The sequence below is a fragment of the Sceloporus occidentalis genome, unplaced genomic scaffold (assembly GCF_023333645.1).
Source record: "Sceloporus occidentalis isolate IW3139 unplaced genomic scaffold, rSceOcc1.0.p SCAF_3, whole genome shotgun sequence".
Taxonomy (NCBI): Eukaryota; Metazoa; Chordata; class Lepidosauria; order Squamata; family Phrynosomatidae; genus Sceloporus; species Sceloporus occidentalis.
In genome coordinates, this window is record NW_028316983.1 from 170,514,585 (window position 1) to 170,532,365 (window position 17,781).

General features: G+C 40.6%; 1 protein-coding gene across 2 annotated transcripts; it reads left to right on the plus strand.

The window, feature by feature from the left end:
* Nucleotides 1-2,378: 2,378 nt before the first annotated feature.
* On the plus strand, nucleotides 2,379-17,781 carry LOC149317102 (geminin-like). 2 transcript variants are annotated; one of them, XM_089518820.1, is made up of 7 exons: nucleotides 2,379-2,483; nucleotides 5,409-5,484; nucleotides 11,877-11,975; nucleotides 13,226-13,361; nucleotides 15,801-15,883; nucleotides 16,631-16,741; nucleotides 17,318-17,781. In XM_089518820.1, the coding sequence occupies exons 2-7, from the start codon at nucleotides 5,431-5,433 to the stop codon at nucleotides 17,504-17,506; spliced, it is 672 nt and encodes a 223-aa protein (XP_089374946.1). In that variant the 5' UTR covers nucleotides 2,379-2,483; nucleotides 5,409-5,430; the 3' UTR covers nucleotides 17,507-17,781. The 2 variants fall into 2 exon arrangements, with proteins under 2 accessions (XP_089374946.1, XP_089374947.1); XM_089518821.1 differs by having other exon boundaries at nucleotides 11,880-11,975.

Sequence of the window (17,781 nt, forward strand, 5' to 3'; positions counted from 1 at the left end):
ATGGCTAAATATCTGTGTTGGCTAGATGATTCTGGGAGTTTAATCCAACATGTATCCCTCTCAAATTGCTTTTGTTGTTTCTCATAGGTCAGGACTTGAACTGGACAAGAACATTTTGGTTAACAGGGTGATACAGGTATAAGAATAAATGAAAAATACTACTCCATATGAGAAAGATTGTGCAACTTCTTTGCTTATTTACAGTGCCTTGCAGAATTATTTACATGCACGTTTACACACACGCATATGCATATTTGACTTTTTAACTTTTTTGTGTTACAACATGGATCTGAAACTAATTTAAATGGCATTGTTAACATGGCACCTGAAGTGCACAAAATACTCAACAATGAAGGTGCAAAATAATATTATTACAGCACAAAAGTTAAGAGCAAGGTGGCACTTGTATTATTCCAGGAGGATTGAAGCCATCTATTACTCTGTGTTCTTGGGAGGAGGGAAACACAAGATGTCATTTTCTTTGCAGCGTCATATTCTTTTGTGCAGCAAACCTTTGAAACAAATTGGCTGAACTTGATAGGAAGCCTCACTGTTTGCTCAAGTGTCTACTGAAGTGCAAACAGTCACAACACCAAGGATATTAATTTGTTTTGGAACAGACAAACTGAAACCCATTCTTATGTTCAGAATCAGAGAAAAGAAATATTGAGATTGGCAAAATGTTTCAATCAGTACAAATGTCACAACTTGTTTTTATGTATACTTGAGACCCTTGTATTCACTGGGCTGAAATAAAGTGATGTAACTTGAAGGGTTTCCGTTGGATTTTGGGCATCAATTGCATCCGGTAGCTTTCACAAATGAGTGCATCTCAATGACTTGAGGGAAAGTTCTTTCAGATTTCAAAGGCGAGATTCTTTACAAATCCCTCCAAATGGAAGAAATTTAAGGAGACCTAATTGAATCATAATGGTGAACAACAGGAAGGTTTTTCCATCAGGTAAGAAGGAGTGGTTCCATTATTATGAACATCTGGCCAAAACATTCAAAACCAGGAAGGGATGAAAGAAAAGAAATGAACCATTGACATTGCATAGAGAAGGAAATGGCTAAGACCAGAGGTGTACCCTAAATCTGTAAAAGTAATTAAAAGGTAACATAGGGCCCAAACAGACAGGCCAAAATAAAACTGCTTTGGGTCACTTTGGAGGAATGCTGTTTAAATGACACAAACATCTTAAGAGGCCAGAAGCTGCGCTCCAGTCCTTAGGATTGGAACATGGCTTTGGTGCGGATATTTCAATCTCTTAGGATGCATGCATCATTTAAATAGCATACCTCAAAGTGACCCGAAGCAGCTTTATTTTGGCCTGTCTGTACAGGCCCATAGACCACAAAAGGATGAGAGTTTCTCTCTCTTTATTGCTTTTGGCCAATGGCCATTGCAAAAATCAAAGTAATATTACAATACACATAAAACTTCCATAAAAACAGTATACAACAGATTATACCAAATAGCAAAAGTTTAACATTAACAATTGTGGATAAGTTGGATAACATGAATATGTTAAGATTCACAGTTGGGCCCTTTCAGATCAAATGACCCCCATTACAGGAAACAGCAGTCTCCGCTATGTATTTCTCCCTAGTCTTTTTAGCAGTTATCTCCCATTATTCTAAAACACACTGCAGAAATAATCCAGTTTGAGACTGCTTTAGCCACCCTGGCTCAGTGCTAGGGAATTCTGGGAAGTGTAGTTTTGTGAGACATTTAGCTTTCTTTATCAGAGAGCTCTGGTGCCACAATAAACTACAATTCCCAGGATTCCCTAGCACTGAACCAAGGCAGTTAAAAAGGCCTCAGATCGGATTATTCCTGCGGTGTGTTTTGGACCCCGCTAAATGTCTCTCAGAACTACAGTTACCAGGATTCCCTATCTTGAGCTAAGGCAATTAAAATGTTGTCAAATAAACATAAACATAATAATAACAATACTGCATCTTGAACTAATCCCATCAGCCTTATAACTATTCCCAAACTGCAAACATTATTTAGCCTTCTCTGTCAGAGAGCTCTGGCCCCACAACAAACTACAAATCCTAGGATTCCATAGCATTGAGCGCTGGCAGTTAAAGTGGATTGTTATTATTTCTGCAGTGAGGCTGCAGCAGCCCTCTCTAGTCTTTAACCTCCAAGCCTTGGAACCAAGGCCCCTCCCACCCGACTGTGACGTAACTGAGAAGAGCCTGGCAGAAGCGATGTCATTTGGGCTTCAGGTTTTTCCCAACCTCGCGATATTATCATTGGCTAGCGCGCGAGGAGGCAGCGGCGAATCCTTAGTGGCGGAGACCTCATTGTGACGTCAGACGCCACGCCCACCGACGCGGAGGGGTATTTAAGGCTGCGCGCGAAAGCCTGGGCGGTTTAAGCGAGCCCGCGCGGGGAAAGGTGCGGTTGTTGTGTCCTTCTGTTGGAGCGGCGCGTGGCCTCTGGAGGGAAAAGGCCGGTTCTGCTCTTTTGGGTGAGTCCAATTTCCTGAGGAAGGCCCTAGATGACCGAGGCTACGCCCACACTGGAAAAATAATCAGGTTTGGCACCGCTTTAACTGTGTCTTGGCTCAAGGCTATGGAATTCTGGGAGTTGGGCCCACAACAAACTCCAACTCCCAGAATTCCATAGCCTTGAGCCAGACAAAGAGTTAAAGCGGTGCCAAACCGGGTTATTTCTCCAGCACGGGTGCACTTCAACTGCCATGGCTCTTAGTAATTGATTAGATACCAGAATATCAAGGTACATGGTTAGATTTGTAATTAATGTATCATTGTAAATATATAGGCTCACATGTTTGTTTGTTGTTTGTTTTCTCCTATTGTTCCCTTTGTTCTTCTCCTTCTGTTTTTCCCCTTCTGTTTTGTACTTTTTAATGTATGAAAACTCAATAAAATTAGTAAAACAACAACAAAACATGCTTTAAAACCATGATAGGGTTTCCTGCTTTTTAAAAAATCCCGCCTTTCACTTCTCTGCATGTTCCCAATAGCGCATGTACTCACTGTTTATGTGCTTGCAACATATTCGTAATAAAACAAGAGCTTGCTACAAAAGTTCAAAGGTTAATGTCCTCAGAATCCAAGCAGCATCAGTTGCCAGATCTAGGCCTTTACTTATTGGGCAGTTCATTACCCAGAAGGTGCACTGTCGGTGTATTTTGCAGCTGTTCAGGCTCCATAACAGCAGTAGTATCAACAAGATACGCTCATCCCTTTGCATTTGCAGCTTTGATATTTGCAGATTTGATAATTCAAGGATTTGGTTAATATGTTCTCTCTAGGAATATCTAGGTCCTCCGGTGCATCTCTGTGGTCAACCTGAACTAAAAGTTGCACTGAAAGACCTGGAGATTCCTAGAGAGAATACTAGGCATTTGCAGCTCCTCCAGAGCAGTTCTATGCTTAGTGTCAGTTGGACGTTGGCCACAGAGTTTCACTGGAGGACCTAGAGATTCCTAGAGAGGTGTCCTCTCAGGTTAAAAACTTGGTGTTTTTGTTATTTGCGGTTTTCCCATATTCACAGGGGCCTTGTGCCCCTAACCCTAGCGAATATGGAGGGACAAGCAAACAGTCCTGCTGCTTGAGTAAGACAACTAGAGACCCTATCGCATTACACTCATAAAACGGGGCTAGGTTGCTTTAACTGCTCTGACTCTCTCCTGTTGCATTTTTGGGTTTGTAGTTCAATGAGGCTTAAGAGCTCTCTGGCTGAATCTTCTAAACCCCCCTTCCTAAACTACAAGCCCCAGAATGCCACAGGAGGCAGCTGTTAAAACAACCTGGAATGCAATAAGGTCCCAGGAATTATACAGAATAATCAAAACAATGCAAAGATGGATCTTCTTTTACGACCTAAAAAACCCCTGTAAGTAATCAGACTGCGGGGGTAGCCCTTATTATTCCATTTAAATTTGGGCCCACATCACACTGAGATGTCAGGTTAGAGTTGCCAGTCTCTGAAATGGCATTAAGGATATGTAACCAATATTGCTTTTTGAAGATTAGGTATTTCTTGTTACGATTCAGGCATTCTCTACTCTGTTTTGGGATTAATTATAATTTAGGGCCCGAACAGACAGGCCAAAATAAAGCTGCCTCGGGTCACTTTGGAGGTATGCTGTTGAAATGACATACACATCTTAAGAGTCCAGAAGCTGCACCAATCCTTAGGACTGGAGTATGGCTTTCGTGCAGCTTCCGGCCTCTTAGGATGCATGCATCATTTAAAGAGCAAACCTCCAAAGTGACCCAAAGAAGCTTTATTTTGGTCTGTCTGTTCAGACCCTTAGCTATGCAGTTCAGCATCAGTGTATACCTAACAGATGGTCTTTGTTGCACCTACATGAAACTGTGGGTAGTAACTCTGCAATAACAGTGGAAAGAATAATCCTCACTAATCTGACAACTGCAGAGAGGGCCTCAGTTTCCTGTAAAGCCATAACATTTTCAAAGTATTAAAGATTATGGAGGCTCTTTACTACAAATAGTTACCATTTGTAAATAGTCAGGATTTTTATATTAATCCTGGAATGTTTAGATCATGTTGTATATAGCTCTGTGGCCATACTTATACATACTTTCTAGAGAAATGGACACAGTGATGAAAACAGGATAGACTGATGAAATGGTTCTGATACTCTTAGCTTAAGTATACACATCTGATCAGCTCAAAAGATGAGTTAAAATGTTCTGCAGAAGTGCATGCAAAATTTAGTTTAGAAAATTGCTGTCTGCTTACATGTAAAAGTCAGGGACTGGCAGGCTATTGTTTTCTTAGGTCAAATGAGTTATCACAACATGAAGTGAGCAGGCCTCTAGATTTAAGAGCATAAATTTATTCTATGGTAGCTACACATGCTCTGCTTTGCATATTGCCAATTTTGCTTGTGACTTTGGAATTACCAATCCTCTTAGTCAAATGGGTTAATTATTATTCTATGATTTCAAGGCAACTCTGACTTCTGGTGATCCTGTCCTAGTGTTTTCTTGGCAAGATTTATTCAGAGGAGGTTTTCCATTGTATTCCTCTTAGGCTGAGAGACTATGACTTGCCCTATTCCATGGCTGAGCAAATATTTGAGCCCTCCTGGAGTCCTAGTGCAACACTCAAACCACTACTCAACATTGTGTCTTAATAGTGTTAACAGCAAAATGTTAAAGCTAGGGCAAAAGGAAAATGGCTTTTGTTCATGAAAATTAATGTTAGTATACTATAATAATACTATAAGACTTTGGAAGCTCTTCATGCTTTCAAGCATTTTTAAAATGAGAAACCTCTCAGGAAGATGGGAGGAAAGCACAAAGTCCTACTCTGTTAGTTGCCAGGATCTCTTTTGTGTCTACACAGAATAATTCTGGCTGTTTGAACATGTTTCTTGAACTCTTTGTCATTGTAGGATTCAACCTAAAAACACACAAATGAATTCCAGGGCGAAGCAGAAATTGGATGCTCAGGAGCCCACTACTACAAAGGTAACAGATCATCTGAGTAATTTTAAATTTCTTGTCAAAGTATAACTGCAAATGTCATTTTTATATACAATTATAAGACTTCAATTTTACTTCTTTCCTATAAGATATTAGAATGCCATCGCTTGGTTGGCTGTTGCTAATGGAAGTGATATCTAGGAGGCCTAAATTTAATTAACTCTTGTTGTATTACACAGAAGATTTGATCTTATGAAATATTTGTGCTCCTTTTCCATGGGCCAGACAGCAGTCTGAACTTGGCTTAGGAGTCATTCACACTACTTTATTTTATTTTTTTAATTATTATTATTCTTTATTGAAATTTAAAAACAAAGATACAAATAGGAACACATAAAGTAAACATCATATAAAACAATTCATCCTGAATAAATGTATTAATTGTAAACAATAAACAGTGTGTTAATCTGGAGATAATACAAGATTAAATAAGACTTCCAAGAGAGAGATGGGACACGATTATGCCAAGCTAGAGTCCTTAATACATTCAAACTTATACATATAGAATTATTCCATGCACGTTTAAAACATGCTCAATACTCTTACGTTATACTTATGTCTTTACTTCTGTGCCTTATCTCTTATCCTTCCAGATATGTTAAGCCAAAATTCATACCTACCATATAAAGTTAGAGGATAAGCCTTCATTTTTAATAAACAGCATAAAGGGATACCATACTTTTTTGTTTTTTTCCAGTCAAGGTTATTCATATAACAAGTGAGTTTCTCCAGTTCCATAAAATCCAACAGTTTCATAATTCAGTCCTTCCACGAGGGTTGCCCTGTCCCTTTCCAACATGAGGCATACACCAATCTAGCCGCTGAAATCATATAAAACAGCAGTTTTCCATGCATATTTTCAAGTTTACCATCCATAACCATATTTAACAAAAACATTTTCGGATCGCATTCACACTACTTTACAATCCATTTTGCAAACTGGTTTAAAAGTGGGTCGTTCATACTTGCATTGGGTTTTTGTAACCCAAATTGGGGTGGCCCTGGCACAAATCCCCCTCAACCCAGATTTTTCAGAAACTGGGATATTTGCAGTTCTTTTCAAAAGAACCGGGTTTTTTGTGGAAACCGCCAATGGGAACTCACTCGATCCCATTTGGAACATCCTGCTGCCTCCGCTCTTCTCCTTCTCGTTCCTCTCCTCTCTTTTCCTCCTACCTCCTCTTCCTCTTCTGCCCGCTGCCACATCTGCCCTTCTTCTCTTTTTCTCTTCCTCTCTTCCTCCCCTTCCTCTGCCCCCACCACTACATCTGCCTTTCTCTTCCTCCCTTCTCTTTCTATCCCCTCCCAGCACCTGCTGTTGGTCTACCTTCTCATCCGCCAGAGGTGGTCAGACTGAATGACCTTTGGGAGTTCCTCCCAGCCCTTCCTCTCCTGCTGAGTGCTGAGGTGGGGTGGGTCCACACTCTTCTTCCACCTTCCTCTCCTGGGGCTATAAACAGCTCGGGCCACACCTCAGAAAAGCGGTGGAGCTTTCAAACTTGCCTGCTTAGCAGATGGGGGGGAAGCCGGAGAAGGCAAGAGTGGAGGGCTGGGCAGGGCTGGGCGAAGGAAAGAAGAAAGACCCTCATACACACCTGCCTTCTCTGTGGGGTGCAAAGCAAGAGGAGTCTGACTCAGCTGCAACACGAGTAAAGTAAAGGTGGAGTGGGAATACCACCCACCCACACCACTGCCCCACTACTGGACCCTCCCTGGGCCAGTGACTCCCCTTCAACAAGTCAGCATCACCTGGTATGGTTACAAGAGTGTTATCCCCTCTTCATTTACCTCCTCCCATACCACCCCATATAGAATCTTTAGGAATGTTTTTTCTGCTCCTCTTCCCCTGCCCCCCTTCCAGGATCGAATCTCTCCATGGCATTTTATACCGCTCCCAAGTGTGAACAGGATAAAATGCCACTGAGAGATTTGATCGTGGCAAATTTATGGAAATAAATCAGTTTCCACACCAGGTTATTTGCTAGTGTGAATGGGGCCTTAGTCTCACTAGGGAAAGAAATGGCTCAGAGAAAATATCTAAATATTCCTTTCCCTGGTGCAGCTGATACAAGCTAGTGGACAGCCCCCCTAGCTGTTATTCTGTGAGGGTGTAAAAAAAAAAGAAGAAAGGAATTAGTAAGATGAGGGGGAACTTGTTTGGGTATTGGTTTGGATCCCTCTGACTCATTGTGGCACTGGTTGACCATGCCTCTTGCTATTGCGTGTTCACTGACTAGCAGATGATATAGCCAGAGGCTACATTTTGCTACATTTTAGACTTGTGTGGTGGAAAGCAAGGGGCAAACAAAGCTGCATGCAAATCCAAGCACTTGCTGCAAGAATATCTCAGAAGCTTGATCTACTTTGGGATACATGGGCAAAGCCAATTCCCAGACTGAAGTGCTGGTTGCAAAATTTATATTGTCTACCCTGTGACAATAGAGGTGATGCAGCATATTCTCTGTTTCCCATGTTCATGGGCTATGTCCCATGGAACTGGCACAAGACAAGGAACACGTTTGTAGCAGGCAGAAATGTAGAAATTCCAGAGCTAGAACTTTCCCATCAATTGGCTATTGAGTCTCATTAAAGACCTCCAGTGAGGGCAAATGTGTGCATGTATACTAAACACAGAGGTTAATTGGCTTATTTATGCCTTTGTTTTCCCCCACATATTCAGCCAAATTCTACCTTTCTATAATTCAAACCCAACATTTGGAAAGTTACTTTTGAAAATAATGCATTCTATCACAGGTTTTAAAATGCATTGTATTTTCTTGTTATTTTCCTTTCACTTTCTGTTACTTTTTGAGAAAATCCATTAGCATTGGTAAGAGAAAGACATAAAACTTGAATAATTCCTTTGAAAATGAATATGCTATATCAGCTCTTACAACTAAATTTAGAAATGGTTTGTACCTTATGCAATTAAGGTAACTACGCTCTTACTCTATTGCTTTGAAATGTGACTTTTCAACTTATCTTATACTACCCCAAGTCAACTAGTAACAGTTTATTGCATTATTTTTAACCCATTACTTCCAAGCTCTCTTAAGCCCATTCAATTTAGTCCTGTCTTGGGGCAGCAGTGAGCCAGCTTTTGCTGTCTTGCTGTATGACAGCTGCACAGGTATTTTGGTTCAGTATCTGTTCTACAGGAGCATCTCTTACAAATCTACCAGAGAGGAATCATAGAGCTGGAAGAGACCTCAACGGTCATCAAGTACAATTCCCTGCTATGCGGGAATACACAATCAAAGCATACCTGGCAGGTGGTGAATGTACTGTGTCTGTCTTAATGAATGGTCCTAGAAAGTAAGGCCTTGAAAACTTAGTATCATTAACATACTGAGGGAATGGAAACTAGCCAAAATTAGAGGGATAAAGACAGCTAGGTAGTAAAACCAAAAGGGTTTATATCCCCATAGCAACTGCAGTAATGTCTTCAAAGAAACTTTCCACTTGTTTTGAATCATGGCTCACAAAGGCAATGGCCAGCTTATTATCTCAGCCATTCTAATACATAATGAAGGCATTATGATAATAACATCTGCAGGTTTATTGTAGAATCCACTACACTATGGCACATGTCCATATACACATAAGTGTCAGAGAAGTGAAATGACCTATTGTCTTCTGTTGTTCTTAGAAGTGCTTATATTAAATAAGAATAAGGAGATGATTTACCTGGTTAGTTGGAGGACTTCTAGTGATTAGGAAGGTTTTCATCTAATAATAATAATTTGTTTTATTTATATACCACTATTCCAAAGATCATAGCGGTGAATAGCAAGTAAGATAATTAGCAAGTAAGCTAATTTGCCCCCAACAGTCTGGGTACTCATTTTAGCGACCTCGGAAGGATGCAAGCCTGAGTCGAGCTTGGGCCCTTTTGCTGGTCTTGAACTCGCAACCTTGTGGTTTCGAGTGAATGGCTGCAGTACAGGCATTTAACCACTGCGCCACCAGGGCTCCTTTATTATTTATTTCATCTAGCTTTATAGACTCGACTAGAGGTTTCCCAGCCTTTTGGAGCACCTTTGAACTAGATGAAATATTGAAAGAGCTGTAATCATTCTTATTTCCTGTGGGTTAGTCTTCTCTCTTACACCCCTCCTATAACCAAGATGCTCTTCATACTTTGCTTTTCTATATGGTCTAAGTAGAAGTAGAAATTATCATCCCTGATGATAAAATCAGTTTCCATATCTTGCATTCTTTAATCATGTTTCATCTGAGCCCCTGTCTTCAATTTTAGACTCTACCTCTCCTTAGAAGTGTGGGATACTTCTTGGCGTTGGTAGATGTACAGCCACCCAAGCCTACTTATTGATGCTGCAGCCTTCTGCCAACAAAAAGCTATTGCACCCAAGCACCATGTTTCTGAGAATAATCACTAGGTTTCAGAGCTAGGGAGAGAGAAGTGGTTTGGGGCTGCAGGTAACATATCCTTGGCACCTTTTGATCTATCCCTCCCCACTACTGTTTCCATCCTACGAATCTGGACAACATGCACTTTCTAATAGTGCTCCGCCCTTGAGATCAAAGAATTAGAGAATGCCACTGGGAAGAAAGCAGAGATGAGGAAGGGACAAGGACAGTTTGCCCCCAAGCTATTGAATTGGGATCTGTGAAACCTGTCTGGCTGGGAAGCTAGCCATAATTTGCTCATTAGCATGCCTTTTTCTTCCTCAAAGATGTGTGGGACTGTCTTTGGACCCAGGGAGGGCATAGAGATTTATTCTGTTGCCTTTGGGTTCACACTTTCCAAACAGGGAGAAATATTCACCACGGTGACCATGGCAAGAAAATTTGTGGACTCTTGCCAGTGAGCAATGCTACTCAGTATGAATAAAGGAAAATGAAGAGGGATTTTAAATAGTATAGAGATAAAAAAGGGATGAAGCCAGCATCCTTTCTATTGTTGGTCTTGTCACTCTCTTCTCTCCCCAAAACATCAAGGTTCTCACTGTTAAAATTTGTACTTATTGTATAATTTTGATCTTCCATAAGCACTATTTAGTTAAACATAAAATATTAAAAGTAGTAGGTTAATCCAAGCAAGTGAGAGCCGCTGAGTATTTCTGACAGATTCAAAGCAGTAAACAGTCTGAAGTACAGTGTAGTGCTGGTTCCCACAGTAGCTGGCACTTGTCCTTTAGTTCAACAGTAAGTTAATTGCCAGGAGAAACTACCGTGGGAAAGGTGAGCTCTTGTCATGTGAAGTGCAGTGTGAATTGCTAACTTTCTCACGCTAGTATGGCATTATGTTCCTGTTATCCCTCTTGGATTATCTACCATTGTTTGCCATCTCATGGTGGCAGTGTAACCTTTTTTTTAAAGGAACTAATTCAGGAAATAGGTATTTACATATGACAAGGAAAGTGATCGATGTTCTGTTTTCCCCCAACAATACTCTGGCTGGATCAGTATGTTATATCCCAAACAAAGGAGCTAGACATCTGCCTCAAATCAAAAGTGGCATGCGCTTTGTGAAACCTTCTACTTTTTCCATTTAAGTGTAGAATGCTCTTGAATTCTTCCAGTAATCTCATTCTCAAACCCTTTTCCATTTTGGACAACAGACCCTTGCTAATGATGTAAGACTTTGAGTTTAAACCAGTAGATCTTATTGGATCTGGTTGCTGAGCAAAAATGATCATCAGTAAACCTGGGAAATTGGAAGTGATGAAGGATCAAATTAATTCTAAACAGGTCTGTGGCTTTTCAAGGCACTTAGCTTTGATTCAGGCATAAAGGCAAAGAAGATCTTTGTCTGAAGAATTTAAACAACATTGTAACTCCTGTTCTTGAGAGCAATAGCAAGTACAGTGCGCCCATGTCATACGCGGGCATGCTATACGCAGATTTGAACATACGCTCAAACCACAGGGCGAAAGGGGTGGCACGTCCCATTGGAATGCATGGGGTGTGCACCCATGGCGCACGTGCATCTCTGCATGCACGAGCCCCCATTCGTTCCAATGGGGCTTGAGCATGCGTGGAATTCAGCTTACGCAGGGGGTCTGGAACGGATCCCCTGTGTAAGCTGAGGGTGAGCTGTACATTTCTATACTGCTTATCAGAGCACTTAAGCACTACCTAAGCGGTTTACAAAGTGTAAGGTAATTGTCCCCAACAATCCGGGTACTCATTTTAGCAATCTTGGAAGGATGCAAGCCTGAGTTGAGCTTGAGCCCCTTGACTGGTATTGAACTTGTATCCTTATGGATTGAAACTTTAGAAATAGTCCTGACCAACCATAATTGTTTTGTGCTATCATTAATTATGTAGACTGAAATGTATATAGCTCTTAAACACTAACACATACTGTTTTGAAAATGTGAAGCGCTTCACTGAATATATTGTTTCCAAAGCAGGCTTCTAGAAGTAATACCAACTGCACATCACAGAGACAGACTCTGAAGATGATACAGCCATCTATTACAGGTTGTCTTGTTGGCCGATCAAATGAGGTATGTATTGCTGCTGGAACACAGCTTTTGTTTTCTGGTTCTCTAACTGTGACTGGGGCTGCATCCACACTTCAGAAATAATGCGGTTTGACACCACTTTGACTGTCATGGCTAAGTGCTATGGAATTCTCGGAATTGTAGTTTGTTGTGGCACCATAATTCCATACCATTGAGCCGTGGCAGTCAAAGTTGTGTCAAACTGCATTATTCCTAAAGTATAGATGCAGACTAAGGGCCCGAACAGACAGGCCAAAATAAAGCTACTTCGGGTCACTTTGGAGGAATGCTGTTTAAATGATGCATGTGTCCTAAGAGTCCAGTAGCTGTGCCAAAGCCACGCTCCAGTTCTAAGGTGTGTCATTTAAACAGCGTGTCTCTAAAGTGACCCGAAGCAGCTTTATTTTGGCCTCTCTGTTCAGGCCCAAGTGAACTAATAATGGTCAGCCCAAGATATATGGCAGAGCCTCATAGTTAATACAGCTTCCTAAGTCAAGGTGCATAGTGCACCTGAATATGCCACAAAATTACTTTAACGGAATCCATTATTTCTGATGCAACATATGTAATGCATGTTACTCTGCCATCTGCCTGCACTTCAGTTAAGACTGAGGGCTTAGATTCCACCAAACCCAAGGCATGCTTTGCTCACTCCCCACTTTTCCTGCATTTATCCATGAAGAACTACTTGTGTCATCTGATCTTATCCATAGGGAAGGGATTCAGAAGTAATAGTGGTGTAGGGCATCAGTTTCCCGAGACAGCTGTTTTATTTTGATGATGAGTCAGATGAGTCTTGAAGTGCATTGATATTTAAAATTGCTGCTGCTATTATTATTATTATTATTATTATTATTATTATATATAGCGCTGTAGATTTGCACAGTGCTGTACATAAAACAATAAATATATAAGAGTAAGCCTGCCTATGGCGTACAATCTAAGAAATAATAGGATAATACATATAAAATACATAGCAATACAGGAAATGGTTCAGTAAAACAGTCAACAAAAAGAACATCAAATAGCATTTAGTCTGTTAACTGCTAAATATATAGTTACATTGTTAGTTTGTGCAGTAGGCAGATTAGTGAATCTAAATGTTCTGTTGAAAGATCCAGTTTCAGTCTCTTTAGTCCATAATGGTATTATAAAAGGAAAAGTAGGCTTTCAGTTTTAAGATTTGTTCAGCAAACAGAAGAATGCTTTATCAAATACTGTACTTCAGAGAGTTTTGCTTTTCATACGTACAGCAGGCCAAACCATCAATCAAGAGGAAACTTTGGAGTGATCAGACAATCTCAAAGACTTCCAAACCTGAATCCGTTGTTGAAAAGGAATACACAAACACAAGTAGAGATCTCCAGGCTTCTGATCTTACAACAAAAGGTATGTTGCATCTTTTTAAAAAAATCGCTACTCATCTTTTCATGAGGAACATCAAAGTACTAGAACAGGGGTAGGCAACCTGCGGCCCGCAGGCCGGATGCAGCCCAGCAAGGCCTTGGGACCGGCCCCAGCCCGGTCTTGCCGCCTATTGCCGCCGGAGCCTTTGGCCTCTTGCGTGAGGGTGTGGGGCCTTTGGCCTATCAGGAGGAGGCGGGCAAGGGGGCAAGTGGCAGGTAAGGGGGGGCAATTGTCTATAGAAGCCTCCGAAACATACATTTATATTAACATTTTTTAAAAAATCAGCAAATTTTTTTGCGTGTCCTCCATTTTTTTAAAAAAACGTGCCCTCCATTTGAAAATTTTGTCCTACATTTGTCCCGGTTTATTTATTTGATTAATTTTTTAAAAAAATTATTTAATTATTTATTTTTTGGCTTTGGCCCTCCAGTTGTCTGAGGGACAGCAACCCGGCCCCTGGCTCAAAAAGGTTGCCTACCCCTGTACTAGAAGATGGTTAAAGATAAAAACTGATACTGTAAAAATTGAACTGTAAGAAGTTCTGTTCATTGAACTGTACTATGTACAAGGCCAATGCACCAGCTCCCACTGTAGCCAAGCAGCTGGCTCTGAATAGCCCCAATAGTGTGCAAAGGCATTTGCCTTCTCTCCTTGAAACTAGTATTTAGAGGTGTGCTACTTCAGAATCTGTAGAGTAACACAGACATCATGACTAGTAGCTACTGATAGCTTTATCTTTTTGTAATGTGATTGATTTCCCTTTACAATAACCATGTTGAACACATTGCCTAGGGAATATAAAGGAAATATATGTAGATGGGATCTATGAGAAATCAGGGAAAGTGATGAGCACCACACAGAAGATCTACTGTTTCCTTTTTCTTGTCCATTGCTATCTCACTGAAATCTCTTTCCAGTGATTATCAGGAGTCAGTAGGCTTCCATATGGCTGTACGCATACATTCTTGCACATAGCTATAGCTGTTAGCATGTGTGTGTGTGCTTAACAGTGAGTGAAGGAGAGATACTTTCCCTCCTAGCTTGGCTCCCTTCTCTCTCTGACAAGGCTGTGAGGATAGAATTAGGCTTTTTTTTTTTGGCCTCAGGACTGCAGTCCAGAAAGATGGCTAAGAATTCATTTACTAATTTTTAAAAAGGCCTGTTGGCTACCTACTTCCTTTTAGGCTAACACAGATTTTGTACTACTGGTGTATGTTGTTTTGCCCAGCATGGTATAATAGTTGTCAGGCATGACAGCAAGTTATTAACTAATATCAAGAGATTTATCTGGTAACTGAATTAAGAAAAATAAATATAGTAAAAAGAAATGGCATGTATCTAACCTCAACTTTTTCTGAATTGTACTACAAAATGACAGATGGGCTTTGGTAAATAGGCATAAAGTGGTGCACACTAAAAAAAGTCAGACAATATCTTTTCGGTAATAAGTAGGTCATTAAAATATCCATTGCAGAACTGAATTTGTAATTCAGTTAGTCACTTTGGTTTTGGAGGTATCACAGTCTAGTGGGACTGTAACTCATTGGGGTATGCATAAGTCTCAAACAAGGAGGGTGTTTAAACACAAATCTAGGTGTCAAACACCTTTGTCCCTGAGCTAGAAAACTGTTAGTGTCTTACTATCAGCCTTGCAGTTAGCCAAGAATTTGACACTACTATTTCTTCCAGGTTAGTAGTATGCTTGGTGTTAAATGCATATGAGTGAATGGATTATAACTGGGAGGTCTGGCCTTGGAAATTTAGGGCTGTTGTGTTTGCTTGAAATACAGTTCTCAAGAATGGGCAATATAAAGGCTAGCTTGTGACTGTTCTCGGCACACTTCAAATTTGCAGTCAGGTGACTAATTTTCTTGCTTTTAGCTTATATTGCCTTCCTAGTATTCAGTCTCATTAACATAAGTTCCCACTTTGAGGTAGATGCAGTTATTTACTAAAATTATTTGTGATTTAAAAACATGAATCCAGCTAGACAGACATAGAACCTACCCAGTCCAGTATCCCCCTTTCATCATGGCCAGCCAGAAGCCCAGAGTCTTCTTTTGCTGTGACACCACAACTGTGTTCATAACTGCCTCTGAAAACTGGAGGGGGAGGTCACAGCCACCAAATACACATAAATGGTATAGCTGGCTTGGTTTAGTCAAGTGGATTAAAGAGACAAGCAGTTGGATCAGTTGCCTATTTGGAGACTTTTACTTGCTGCTCCTGTCTTCTGGTTTTTAAGATTTTGTTGTGTTACAAATCTTTAGTTCTTTTAGTGCATATGTTGATGTTATTAGCTTGCCCTGAGTATTGTAATGACAATAGAAGGGTAAGGTATGACTTTAATTTTTAAAAAGATGGCAAATTGATTGGAAAGTATTCCCACAAATACTGGATGCATTCTAATTTCCTTTTCAGGCAATCCTTCACCTCAGTACTGGAAGGAGCTGGCTGAACAGCGGAGGAAAGCTCTGTATGACGTGTTGCAAGAAAATGAAAAGGTAACTCAAATATCAGAGCCACCATAGTGTAGTGGTTTATGTGTTGGACTAGGTCTCTGGGAGACCAGCGTTTGAATCCCACTCATCCGTGGAAAGCCACTAGGTGGCTTTGGACATGTCACACAAGGTGGGTGACTATGCTGCATAAGCCCCCTAGGAGATCTTGAAGGGCTGCACCCCTGCTGCACCTTCTCCTGAAAAGAAAAAAAATCCTTCCCAAACGCCCTCAAGGGGACAAGGGCCATTTTCACTGTAGCTTGGGGCTTTCCTGGACCATTTTCGGCCCAAGAGAGGCCTTTTTAAACAGAAAGTAATCAGAAACCACTTTCTGTTTATCGCCTGTTTTTTAAAAAGGGGTCTTTTGGCCCAAATTGTCCCAAGATGGACCTAAAATGAGGCAGAAATCCCTCCCCCCCCCAAATAGATTACTGAAAATTTTTGTTTGACCACTGGCAGATGGAAACTAACTTCACACTACCTAAAGGCTTTGAGGGGCATTTTGGAAGGAAATGTTGACCACTTCCTGGGACGGGAGGGCAGCCACAAAAATGGCTCCAGGGGCCACACGCAGCTGCACTTTGCTTACTCCTAGCCTAAGAGGAAAGTACTGGCAAACCCCTTGAACAGGGTAGGGTTTCCATAAGTTAGAGTCATCTTGAAGGCAAGTAAGAACAACTTGGTGTCAGCAGAAAATCAGTTGCTTTTGAACGTAGATATTACCTGAAAATCCACTTTGCATCTTTGCAGCTGCATAAAGAAATAGAGTTAAAAGAAGGTGAAATTGTCCATCTAAAAGAAGAGAACAAAGAGCTTATGGAACTAGCAAACCATGTACAATATATGGCGAACATGATTGAGGTAAGGTATTGCAGTGATAACACAGTGCTTAAAACTCTCATGTAATCTTGGGCCAGATGATACAACGTGGAGGAACAAATGCCCCCAAGTATGCTGCTGACAAGTCCATACTGCATGCATTTTCTTATCCATCCTACTAATGAAGAATGCTAAAAGGGGGGTTTAAACTTGTGCATTCTGGCTTTGGCCTAACTTTGATGACTGGGCAGGTTAGTGCATGCCTGGAAAAGAATTCCTGGCTTCAGTTGCCCTTCTTGCCTAGGTCAGATTTGGGTTGTTCTCAAACTGCTACTTCAGGAAAGTGATGAGAGCAGCTTGAGGGTCAAAGTCATCCCCTAGTTTCCCAGTTACTGAACCTCTGACCTTGAGTAATAAGAGATACTTTATTTGCATAATGCCAGATAGTAGCATCTTAAAGTATATATATCTATAGCTATAGAGACTTCATTGCACACAACATACAAAATCAATGTGTGGAAGATGAATTATTACATTTCAGTGTAGTCCTTGATTATGAAAACCAAATCACTATCACTTTTCAAACAATATCACTTATGCTTTCTTGTATTTTGCCAGCGATTAACTGGACAGGCACCAGAAAACCTAGAAGCACTGAAAAATCTAGACTTGGAAGATATTACATATGAAGAAAATGACTCCACAGAGGAAGATCTAGATGACACTACAGGGGAACACTCGCAGCTTTCCAGCAGTACTACAGAGGGTATTGTGGACCTGTCCACAAATGGAATAAATAATCTGTGAAAAATTTGGGCTCTGAAGAGGATTATGAACTACCATCTTTGTGTGTTGGGGTAGGGAAAAGGTGAAATTCTCTGAAAACTAAAGATTCACTTAGAGTCAGAAGGTGAGTCTTGGTTAGTAATGTATATCATTGCAAGTAACTGTCCTGTCTAAAGTGTTAGACTCATCTTACCTTGTGATTAAATAGAAATACTATGTATTTCAGCTTGTAAATAGTGTTTTATTCATCTGATATGAGATATATATAACTGCCAAATAAACATATCTTCATAGTA

Coding starts and splice junctions, on each gene's coding strand:
- LOC149317102 (XM_089518820.1), top strand. CDS start 5,431: ATGAATTCCAGGGCGAAGCAGAAATTGGATGCTCAGGAGCCCACTACT. Junction 11,976..13,225: donor TTGTTGGCCGATCAAATGAG/GTATGTATTGCT, acceptor TCATACGTACAG/CAGGCCAAACCATCAATCAA. Junction 16,742..17,317: donor ATATGGCGAACATGATTGAG/GTAAGGTATTGC, acceptor GTATTTTGCCAG/CGATTAACTGGACAGGCACC.